At 39.3% G+C, this 12,500-nt stretch overlaps 1 protein-coding gene across 1 annotated transcript; it reads right to left on the bottom strand.

Moving 5' to 3' along the window:
* Positions 1-5,268: 5,268 nt before the first annotated feature.
* Positions 5,269-8,575, bottom strand: LOC115217419 (leucine-rich repeat and coiled-coil domain-containing protein 1-like). The gene has a single exon (XM_029787113.2). The coding sequence runs from the start codon at positions 8,406-8,408 to the stop codon at positions 5,367-5,369; it is 3,042 nt and encodes a 1,013-aa protein (XP_029642973.1). The 5' UTR covers positions 8,409-8,575; the 3' UTR covers positions 5,269-5,366.
* Between the last annotated feature and the right edge of the window lie 3,925 nt (positions 8,576-12,500).

Below are 12,500 nucleotides of genomic sequence, written 5' to 3'. Positions count from 1 at the left end.
ATTTGGAAGTCTTGGTCTTCGTAAGTGTTCGTCCCACTCTCTCCTCTGCTTCCTTTCCTCCACCCTGGTAAGCAACATCCTCTCCTCTCCAACATGAACCAGTTCCAACAGGGAGTTGGATGAAACTCTCTAATACTGGAGGGAATTGGGCTTGTCTGCTCCTGAGAAGGTGGAGAACTGTCGGAGTCAGAGAGCATGGAACAAAATAATTTTGAAGGCCACCTTCGACTCCCTCTTCATCCAGTTGGACCAGTTTTCAAGGTGCCGCTTACAGTCTGCTAGTGCCAAATACTCAGGTGACTGGATTGATGCCATCCCTGTGGCTAATGTTGGTGGCCTACTCAGCTTGGACGAACTTTGTGTCTCCATTGACCTCAGAGTTGGAGCTGACGTATGCACTGGTTTGATCTGTCGTTGTGACAGGCTCCTCGACTCCGCAGGCACCCATGACCTTTCTTGCCGCCTGAATGCTGGTCGCTTCGCGCGTCATACAGAGTTGAACCTGGTACTCAAGAGGAGCCTGGCCCGGGTAAATATTTTAGAACCATCTGGATTGTTCAGATGTGATGGAAAGAGACCTAGCGGCCTCACCCTGTGCCCCTGGTCGCAATGCAGATGCCTTGTCTGAGATGTCACAGTTAGCGACTCCTTTGCGTCTTCTCACGTCCTGAATGCTGCGGTCAGGACGAGATCCACAGCTTCTGCGGTCGAACGGAACAAAATCCTGAAATACCGCGATCTGTTGGCCAACTACATTTTCCATCCTGTGGGCATTCGAGACGTTTGGTGGAGACGGACCACGAACTGTGAGATTCCTGTCTTCACTGGCAACTCGCCTCGCAGAGGTAACTGGTGAGGCTCGTGAGGGCGTTTGGCTGTTCCAGTTCGTGAGGGCGCTTAGCTGTTCAGCCATCACCCGCAGCAACGCTGCAAGCGTGCCTCAATAGCCATCAGAAAGGTTTCCTAGCGGCGAGCTGGCAGAAACGTTAGCACCCCGGGCGAAAGGCTTAGCGGTATTTCGTCTGGCGTTACGTTCTGAGTTCAAATTCCGCCGAGGTCGACTTTGCCTTTCATCCTTTCGGGGTCGATATAATCGACTTAATCCTTTTGTCTGTCCTTGTTTGTCTCCTCTGTGTGTAGCCCCTTGTGGACAGTAAAGAAATAAGAAAGGTTTCCCAGTGTCCCAAACTTTTCAACCGAAGGTGGTGAATTGTTTTGGGTTTTTTTCTTTTTTCTCATTTTTCTTTCTCTCTTTATTTTTATTTTTTATTTTTTACTTTTTCAGTTCTATTCTCTGTTTTGTCCAGTTTTCTAATTTAATTTTGTCGAACGGTAAACACTGTGAAGGCATTACTATAACAAAATAAAACAAAACTGGATATATTTATGTGTATCATGTGACTAATACAAACACGATACAATAGATCCATTTTTTTTACAAACGATCTCGGATCAAATCTGCTACTGAACAAACTACACCTAATTGTAGATAATTTTTACTGCTAAGCTATTTATTTACCCTTGAGCTTTTTGTGTTATCGACCCGTGGAATATATGATAATGAAATATAGAGGAGTGTTTGTAGGAAAGAATGTGGGAAATAGATGGCGATGAAGAGAGACAAAAAAACAGACGTATTTATTGTAGATGCCGGCATTTTGAAACTCGGTTGCAGTAAGATGGTGATACATAAAATTGGTCTTTGCTGTATTTGTATGGAAGATTTTGTGTGAGGTGTTCAGTCGGATGGGATTATGTTGTGGGGAAGGACGAGAAGTATGATAGAAATTTATCATATATAGATTGATAGACAAACAGACAGATGTAGATATATATTTACAAATGTATGTATTTATGTACGGACGGACGGACGAACGGATGGATTAATGCTTAAATCTCCCTATTCGCAATCTAGAAGCCACCCCACTCCGTCTTCTTTATTTTACTCCGGCATCACAATGTTTTAAGCAAACTACGTGTGTGCGCACGCATGTATATATATATATATATATATATATATACACGCACATATAGATATACATATGCATACATACAGGCAGGATTACACACACAGACACGCACATATATAGATCACAAGAGGTCATAAAAGATCAGTTGAGGAATGTTGATAAGGGTTGTTATGGTTAATGTGTGGGTGTGAATGTGAGGGGTGTAATATATATATACACACACACATATATATATATATATATATATATATATATTGTTGTTGGCATCCTTTTTGTCTCGGGAGACAATGGAGTTGCGCATAAAATAGTCCAGTCCGGCTTTTACATTTCATGTCCTGATACATTTCCTGCAGTGGCTGTGTAGTCCTATCCTGGACAAACATATATATATACATACATATATATATACACATACATACATATATATATATGTATATATATTATAAATTTTGTCTGTTGGCGGCCACAGCTGGCCGCTAACACTTTTTCCTGCAAAATAGGGGTAGTTTATCCTGTTCAGGCTATATTATTGGCATTATCCTGCGTTTGAGATGGAAACTGAATGAAGACGGTCATATATATATATATATATATATACATACATACATACATACATACATGCATACATACATACATACATATATATACAGTACAAAATATATTAGGTGGGATATGGTATAAATACTATATAACACAAATACCAAATACATGGTATCAGATAGTATATAAGACACATACATATATATGAAACATAAATATAAACAAGAAGCAAGAAATTTTAAAAATATATAATTTTTATTTCATATAAATAGCCAAGATGGGTTCATCAGTAAAGAAAAATAAAGATTTCTTCGACCAAGCACAACTCCAGTAAATAACTGGTACATATTTTGTCATTTCTGGAGAAATGAAAGATTACTGTTGTTGTTGGTGGTGGTGGTGTTGTTATTGTTATTGTTGTTGTTGTTTTTAGGCCCAGGATAATCCCGATCAGACAAACTCATAACCAATAGCATTCCAGTTATGGTAGTTCTACCTTGTCGAAGAATATCTATGAATACATTATCCAATGTGTCCCTTTCTTTTGTGGAGGAGACGTGTGGCTTGGTGGTTAGGGTGTTGGATTCGTGATCATAAGATTATGATTTCAATTCCTGGACTGGGTAATGATGTTGTGTTCTTGAGCAAAACACTTGATTTCACATTCCACCAGTCCACTCTGCTGGCAAAAGTGAGTAACCCTGCAACAGATTGGCATCCCATCCAGGGGCAATATATACACCACAGAAACTGGGTAACCAGCCTTATGAGTCATATCAGACTGAAGTATGATATACCTGGAATGCATGACCTTGGGATTATAGCTAAATCCATGCACAAAGCCAGACTGATCCATTGGCTAGTATAACACCCACCACCTGGCTCCACAAAGTGACTTTGAACCACGGTCTCTGGTCTGAGGATAACTTCTTACCTGGAGGTGCAATGGCCCAGTGGTTAGGGCAGCAGACTCGTGGTCGTAAGAATGCAGTTTCGATTCCCAGACAGTCAGTCTATTGCGTGTGGTGGGTGGATCTTCAAGTTACCACACGCATTCTTAATAGCTTAGAGTAGGCTTGAATTAGAGATTATTCTTTGTGTCTAATGGCATGAGTCTTGATTTGAAGAAGAAGAAGAAGACTTCATGCCTTCATCTAGCTAATCTCAGAAGTCCCTGTTAAAAGAGCAAGAGTGTAGCCCTTTCTTCATTGATTAAATCATAGCAATAAACATAGGCTGGGTCATTTGTTTGGTTTCATTGAAGATGTCTTTTCAAGCACGGCCAACCGAGGCCACTAGATATCTATGGCAGAGAAAGAAAAAACTGAAGACAGCCAGAGATAACCAGTACTGTAGTGAAAGTTATAAAGATGACAGACCAAATACTCATTGCTCTGTGTGTATATGTGTGTGTGTGTGTGTGTGAGTGAGAAGAGAGAGAGAGAGAGTGAGTGTGTGTGTGTGTGTGTGTGTCTGTATATATATAAAACAGTTCATTAATGATTTACAAATTTCAGAATTTAATTTATAAAAATATATACATTACATTTCTCACTATATATAATACATGTATACACACATATATATATACATATACATACATATATATATATTATCATCATCATCATTTAACGTCCGTTTTCCATGCTAGCATGGGTTGGACGGTTCGACTGGGGTCTGGTAAGCCATGGAGGCTGCACCAGGCTCCAGTCTGATTTGGCAGTATTTCTATATATATGTATTAGGCTCAAATATTGTTTCATCTTCAGAATGGCCATATCTGGCCTCTCACAACTACCCTGCAATGTCATTCTCAAAAATAAATTATCACATCTTTGAAATCTAAAAAGTATGAGATAATACATAATCCAGTTTAAAACAATGTGAATAAATAAGCATTATACTTGACAGAATAATCTGTTATGTTACTCACAGTTAAATCAAATCAGTTATTTAGCTTATTGGTTTCAAATTTTGGCAGTTTTGGGGGAAGGGGCTAAGTCAGTTACATTGGCCCCAGTGCTGAACTGGGAGCGGTGAGCTGGCAGAAACGTTAGCCCTCCGGGCGAAATGCTTAGCGGTATTTCGTCTGCTGCTATGTTCAAGTTCAAATTCCGCCGAGGTCGACTTTGCTTTTCATCCTTTTGGGGTCGATAAATTAAGTACCAGTTACACACCGGGGTCGATGTAATTGACTTAATACCTATGTCTGTCCTTGTTTGTCTCCTCTGTGTTTAGCCCCTTGTGGGTAGTAAAGAATAGGTATTTCATCTGCCATTACGTTCTGAGTTCAAATTCCCCCGAGGTCGACTTTGCCTTTCATCCTTTCGGGGTCGATAAATTAAGTACCAGTTACGCACTGGGGTCGATCTAATCGACTTAATACCTGTGTCTGTCCTTGTTTGTCACCTCTATGTTTAGCCCCTTGTGAGTAATAAAGAAATAGGTACTTATTCTATTGACCCTGAAAGGGTGAAAGGCAAAGTCAACCTTGGCAGAATTTGATCTCAGAATATGCAGGCAGGTGCTATGCATTTTGCCTGACATGCTAACAACTCTGCTAGCTCGCCATCTTAGTTATCTTGCTTATTGGATCTCAGTTCTGTTCTTTTCTTAAATGTTCAATACCTCACTTTGTGCTGCTATTTTTTATCTCTTGTTAATTTATCCTTTAGATTGAAGCTGTGTTCCTATTCAATTCAATTCCAATCTGCAGTACTTGAGGTACATTATTATACTGCATCAAATATCTTTTTACTTCCACACCAAAAATAGGGCAACTTGTTGATGTTTACTTGGGTCTACCCTAATACATTTATCACCCATCTGTATATAGACGTGTGAAAATTTCTGAAATCATCTATTGATTTCCGGTGCCATGTTACCAAAGAAAATAGCAAGTTTGGACATTTTGGCTTGTACACTATTACTCTCTTTCAAAATTTCCCTCATCTCATCTTCAAGATCTAGAATTCTTCGGTGAGCATTGTCTAATTCCAGTTGCTGATCTTTGGCCAACTGAGACAGGGCTTTTTGGTGTGCACTTTCCTTATCATCCAACTGTTGTCGGAACAAACTGTCCATTTTGGACATTTTCTCTTCATTTTTTTTCAGTTCACTTTTCGCTTTCTCACAAGCCTCCAGTAAATTTTTTTCTTTGTTCTCCCAAATCGATTTCGCTTGCTTTACCTGAGTTTCTAAAGTACCAATCAAATCAGATTTTTCTTTCCAATGCTCTTTTAACAAATAATGAGCATTCTGAGATCTTTCGAGGTCTTTTACCACTTCGGCAAGTTGGCCTTTCAGTTCTGCTTTACGATCTTCAAGTTTTTCAATTGTAAACTGGCTTTCTTGTCTGGCGTCCTGTTCAAGCATCAGTTCATCTTCAATCTTTTTTTGTGCCTTGTAAGCATCTTCACGGATACCCTTTATTAATTCATCCTTCTGGTGCAACTCTGCTTTCAGGGATCTTATTGATTCAGCCTGGTCATCGATGATTTTCGTCTTTATTTTTACTGTATCTACCTCAGATTTCAGCTGCTTCTTCAGACACTCAATTTCGACTTCAAGAGATTCCAACTTGACTTCGAGCCGACCACGATCTTGAGCAAGAGAAGTCCCTTGTTGAGCAAGTTCATTCTCCCAAACCTTCCGTTCAGCACGCAAACCCACAATAAGTGACTCTTGCGCTTCAATCTGAGCTTGATATGTCAAACAGTCGTGCTTTAATTTGTCACTTTGAGTTGCTCTCTTCTGCATCTCTGCCAGATGCTGATTAGCATCTTCCATTTGTTGTTTGTGTTTGGAAGTCATTTCTTGTTCCGATTTCAAGAGATCTGAAATCTGATCCTTTTGTTTCTTAACAACATTTGTCAACTGTGAAAGGGTTTCACTCTTTTTCTTGTCCCTCATCTGAGCAGCAATTAAAGCCTGTTTATTGAGCTCGTTTTCTTTCACAATTGAATCACAAGCAAGTTCAAGTTGATTCACTTGGCCTGACTCAAGCTGCAAAGCATCATTCAACTCCTTCTCTACGTTCTTATAATGCTTCTCCATCATTTCAGTGCGTTCAGCCTGAAGCTTCATGCGATCTTCATATTGCAATTTAACATGTTTCAACTCCCTTTCGATCACACTGCGAAGCTCTTTACTGCCTAATTTAAACCTGTCACGCAGTTCATCTTTGTGTTCAAGTTCCCGAGATGCCAGCAACTGTTGCAGTTCGGTAACTTGTTTTTGTAAAGAAGTCACAGAACTCTTTAAGTCACCAGAGTGCTTTGTTGCAACGGCTGAAAGTTGGCGCTCCTTTTCAAACCGTTTTCTCTCTTCATTTAATATTTTCATATGATGGTTTTCTCTTTCGATAGCAGCAGATTGAACTTCTGATAAAAGAGCTTTCTGACTTTCACTGTTTTCTTTTGCTGCATTTAGTTTTTGCTGGAGATCCTCAAGTTTTTGGTCCATAGAGCTAATTTTTTGCTCCAGATTTACGTTATGCATTTTTTCTTTGTCAAAACACTCTTTTAAGTGGTTGTTTTCTTGAATCAATCTTTCGTACTGTGTCTTTATTTCTTGTGAACTTGCCCTGGCGTGGTTCACAGAAGCGGTCATTTCTTTTAAAGCCTGCTCAGCTTTCCAGCAGCGAGACCGTTCCTCTGCGAGTTCTTCAATCAAATGCTTGTACGTACTTTCAATCACATCCCTGTACTCCTTATCACTCTGCTGAACTTCATTATCAACTTTTACTCCTGACTTTTTACCACCAGCACGAGAGTCCGCTTGCTTACTGCTGCAAAGATTCGGCTTTGACGGGTTCTCACTGGGGTTTTTACTTTTGATACAAGTTTTGAGAGGTTTCTGCACTGGTTTAGCAGAAACCTTAGTCGGTTTAGCAATCTTGCTTGACCTTTCCTTAGCCTTTGGCAATATTTCACTAGTTCCATTACTCTTTCTCAAAGCATTACTATCATTACTGCTGTTGTGAGGTTCTATTGTCAGACTTTCACCCCTCGTTGATTCCATACTTAAACTAGACGTCCCAGGAGGGCCATTAAATTCATCGTTCTCCGAGTTTCGCAAGTTATTCCCTGAATCAGAACCATTATCGGAATAGTATTTATATTTATATTTCTCCATAACAAGATCGATTTGGGGCGTCTTTATTTCGCACAGAGATTGTGAATCCATACTACTTCTGGGGGTTTTACTGTCGAAACGGCCAGACTGACTTTTAAAGGAGTCGTAGGAACTTGGGCCCACAGAGACGGGGAAATCTACACTCGAGCCAGGGTTTCGTAAAGCAATACCAGGGATATCACCTATTCTTAGGATTTCACCGCTTCTGGAGACATTATCCAAAACAAGGATCTGAGTTAATCGCGAAAGGAGTCGCTGCCGATAGTCAATTTGGCTGCAAACCGGATTGGTCAGATCGTCTTGTTCTAAAGTAAGGCAGCGGATATTGGAGCAATCTCTCAGAGAAGTAACCAGATGACTTAAGTTAGCAATCCTGTTATCGTAAAGAGAAACAACACTCAGGGAATAATCACTCCCGCTTACCTCTTTAAACCCACTAACGTCCTCAATTTGATTATGGCTGAGGTTTAAAATTAGGAGAGATGAGAGCGATGCCATACCTTCCACCTTTCGGATGAAATTGCACGAAAGGTTCAATATTCGGAGCATTCTGAGATTACTGAGTGCTTTCATGCTTGAAATTCTGTTGGACGACAGGTCAAGTTCCCTGAGGTAGAGCAAGTTGGATAGTTGTGTGGAGATCACTGTAAAATCGTTGCCATGCAAGTTGACAACTTCGGTGGAGTCGAGTAGTGGAAGTTCCGATGACTCCGAAAGACCGCGACATATTAAAGAAACTTCTTTGGCAGGCCACGGCAACATTTTCGGTTTAGGTGTGGAAACGACTAAAACACTGTCACAATGTAATCCATCGTAGATTTACCGATTTACCAGGATCGGATCCAATGTATAATCCCGAAGTAACGCCATTTCGTTCGATGTTGTTTGTAGAAACGGTCGTGTTTGAACGTGTCTCCACTCAACAAAGAGCGATTCCCCAAGGGACACAATCAGACACCGATTTGAAATTCTTTTAATTAGTAAGATAACTGTTATTTTCTTTGATCTGGATTCAACATCTATGATACCAGCATCATAACCTAGGAATTATATATGATTGTTAGATTCACAGGAGTAATCCACAATAATTTCATTATTATTATTATTATTATTATTATTATTATTATTATTATAATTCATAGACATCAGCTATACTAGATGTATCAATGTCAGTGAAAAATACTGCTATAACATTTCATTAATTTTCCTCCGTCTAAATTACTTTCATCTCGATATAAATCAATAGAAAATATGAGGAAACAGTTATTTGATGTAATAAATATATAAAAGTGTTGGCTGTACAGAGTTGCTTCCCTTAAGCCACGCCAGTTTGGCCGGAAGCAGAAAAAAAAAAAGAATTGGAAATTTTTTTAAATATTGGTTGTTAGTCTTACTGGTAACTAGAGTTTGAAGATACTAAACTAGAACGTATATATATGGCCGGTTAGCTTTTGTTGGTTAGAGCGAATGTCGTGGGTTCGAACCCTACACTAGCTCTTTTACCCTTTTACGTGTTTCAGTCATTTGACTGCGGCCATGCTGGAGCGCCGCCTTCTAGTCGAGTAAATCGACCCCAGGACTTATTCTTTGTAAGCCTAGTACTTATTCTATCAGTCTGTTTTGCTGAACCGCTAAGTGACGGGGACGTAAACACACCAGCATCGGTTGTCAAGCAAAGCTAGGGGGACAAACACAGACACACAAACACAAACACGCATTATATATATATATATATATATATATACGACGGGCTTCTTTCAGTTTCCGTCTACCAAATCCACTCACAAGGCTTTGGTCGGCCCGAGGCTATAGTAGAAGACACTTGCCCAAGGTGCCATGCAGTGGGAATGAACCCGGAACCATGTGGTTGGTAAGCAAGCTACTTACCACACAGCCCTCCTGCACCTATATACTTTACTTTTTCAAGGCAGTGATCTAGCATGGCCGCAGTCAAATGACTGAAACAAGTAGAAGAAATATATATATAATATATATAATAATAATAATAATAATAATGAAATTATTGTATACAGTGCTCAGGTGCACCACAACTTGTCAGAAAGTGCATATAAAGTACATATAAAGTACATGCAGTAATGTAGAAAGTGTCTGAAAGTGAACATGCTTGGGTTGTATGGAGGGGAGAAAATCAAGTGTAGTGTTGGCAATCTCAGGAAGCATGGAAGTCTTGAAGGATGCAGTGCTCCGACAACTAACAACCGATGCCGGCAGTTTGTTCCACGCTTCAGCAACTCTCAGCGTGAAAAAATGTTTCCTGAAGTCATGGGAGCTGTGCTGTTTTTTCTTACTTTGTAAATATGTCCACGGGTGTTAGATGGGTGGAGTTTGAAGAGGTGCTCAGTGTTATTGTTTGTGCGATGGTTGATAATTTTATGGGTTCTGCCAGGTCAGCTGCCAGACATCGGAGTTTCAATGTGTCCATGCCCAGGGAAGTAAGGCGTTCAAGGATATGGCAAATGCCTGATGGAGGGTATTCTTTTGGTTGCACGTCGCTGAACAGCTTCCAGATGATTGATGTCCTGGGCAAGATAGGGTTCCAGACCGGTGATGCAAATTCCAGGTGAGGTCTTACCATAGCTATATAAAGCCACAGATAGATAGCCGGAGAGCGGCTCACAAAGGATTTGGTGAGTGATGCCAAGACACCCTCGCCTTCTTGACATTTTTTGGCGATGTGTTTTGTCCCAACGCAAATCACTGTCGACAATAACACCCAGTCACGTTCACTAGAAGACTTTTTGAGACTAGTGTTGTGGAGGGAGTAGGTGGACGCTGGGTTTCTCCTCCCCAAAATGCATGGTGTACATTTGTCCCCAGCCAGCTTGAGTTGCCAGTCCATGATCCACTGCTGCATTGTGTCCAGGTTTGCTTGCAATAGAGATCCATAGTGTATAGGATTTGACCTCTTTATTTCGAGGTACACTTGATGTCATCTGCATATTTCAGCACTGTGGCATTCTTTAAGTTGGCATCTATGTCATTAACATATGCAACAAATAAAAGGGGGCCAAGAACAGATCCCTGCGGCACACCAGATGTCATCTCATAGGGCGAAGAGTGCTGTCCTAGAACTGTGACAACCTCTTTTCGGCCGAAAATAAAGGACTTTAACCAGTTATAGAGTTCGTCTCTTACACCCAACGCAGAAAGCTTCACCATAAGTCTATATATATATATATATACAAGATAAGAAAATGGAGAAATACATCTAAATCAAATATCAATTACCAGATAATACTCAATCACATACTTTAACCCTACAGTCTCTTATGTGGTGGTTTAATAAAGTATGTGATTGAGTATTATCTGGTAATTGATATTTGATTTAGATGTATTTCTCCATTTTCTTATCTTGTATTAGTAATTTGTGGTAATCATTTTACCTTTGCCCATATATACAGTAAATGAATTGATTGCATCGCATCCTTAACATTTATGTATTAACTTTGTTGGGTACTTCACTAGCAGTATATAGGATATATGTTATCCCATGGAGGGTTCATTTACAACCCCTATCTCAATTTGTATATATATATATATTATATATATATAATATATTATATATAGATAGATAGAGAGAGAGGAGGTGGGGTTATTATAATGGAATAAGTAGATGTGCTCCAAAAGGAAACAGCTAGGATTGACCCTATGTACCAATAATAATAATAATGATAGATAGATAGATAGATAGAAGTAAAGGAAATAACTCAAGTAAGCTCATGACATGGAAGAGATAAACATTTGCTTGTATTATCTAAAATGGTTTACTCAGAAAATTTTTAATGAACTGAAGCTTTTCTTTTCATTGGAGAAAGAAACTAAAAACCTAATGGCATTCATTAGAGACTCGCAAAATAGGGAAGAGTGAATTTCAAGAAATTCCAAATTAATTTTTAATATCTAATTTCTATGCTTAAGGAAAAATTTGATCCTTGCTAGCAAGGATGGTTACAGTAACAGACATTTTTCGATCTTATTGGACTTCGTCAGCGAAGCTTGGAAAATGTCAACCTATTTGATCAATACAAAGAATTGCACAAAAAAGAAAAGGGTTACGAACATTTTGTAGGAAGATCAAGACTACAGAGGACATGACTAATATTATTATTATTATCATCAAGGTGGCGAGCTGGCAGAATCGTTAGCACGCCGGGCGAAATGCTTAGAGGTATTTCGTCTGCGGTTACGTTCTGAGTTCAAATTCCACCGAGGTCGACTTTGCCTTTCATCCTTTCGGGGTCGATAAATAAAGTACCAGTTTCGCACTGGGGTCGATGTAATCGACTTAATCCCTTTGCCTGTCCTTGTATGTCCCCTCTGTGTTTAGCCCTTTGTGGGTAATAAAGAAATATATTATTATTATTATTATCATTATTATTATTATTCAGCTCACTGCCTGGAATCGAACTCAGAATCTGGGGGTTAGTACCCAGCACTCTTAACCACTACACCATATGCCCATAGTGGTTAAGAGAGTGGGGTATTAACCCCAAGATCCCAAGTTCAATTCCAGGCAGTGACCTGAATAATAATAATAATAATAATAATAATAATAATAATAATACGCAAAATACTTTCTACGTAATCTCAAGTTTTAAAACAAACATAATTTTCGTATGGTTCTTTAGGCATTCACTAGTACAACACTAAGTACAAAACCAAATATATGGCACCCTAGGCATAACACCAACATGAACTTCCAACTTGTTGTCTCTTGAGGTCTCTGGGTGAGACTTGGAGCCAGCTTGTGCAAATGTAAAACAAAAGTCAAACATAGAATAATAATAATAATAATAAAATAATAATAATAATAATACGCAAAATACTTTCTAC

This window comes from Octopus sinensis, linkage group LG11, assembly GCF_006345805.1.
Source record: "Octopus sinensis linkage group LG11, ASM634580v1, whole genome shotgun sequence".
Taxonomy (NCBI): domain Eukaryota; kingdom Metazoa; phylum Mollusca; class Cephalopoda; order Octopoda; family Octopodidae; genus Octopus; species Octopus sinensis.
Note: the sequence above shows the minus strand (reverse complement) of the source record. Positions and strands in the feature narration are given on the sequence as shown.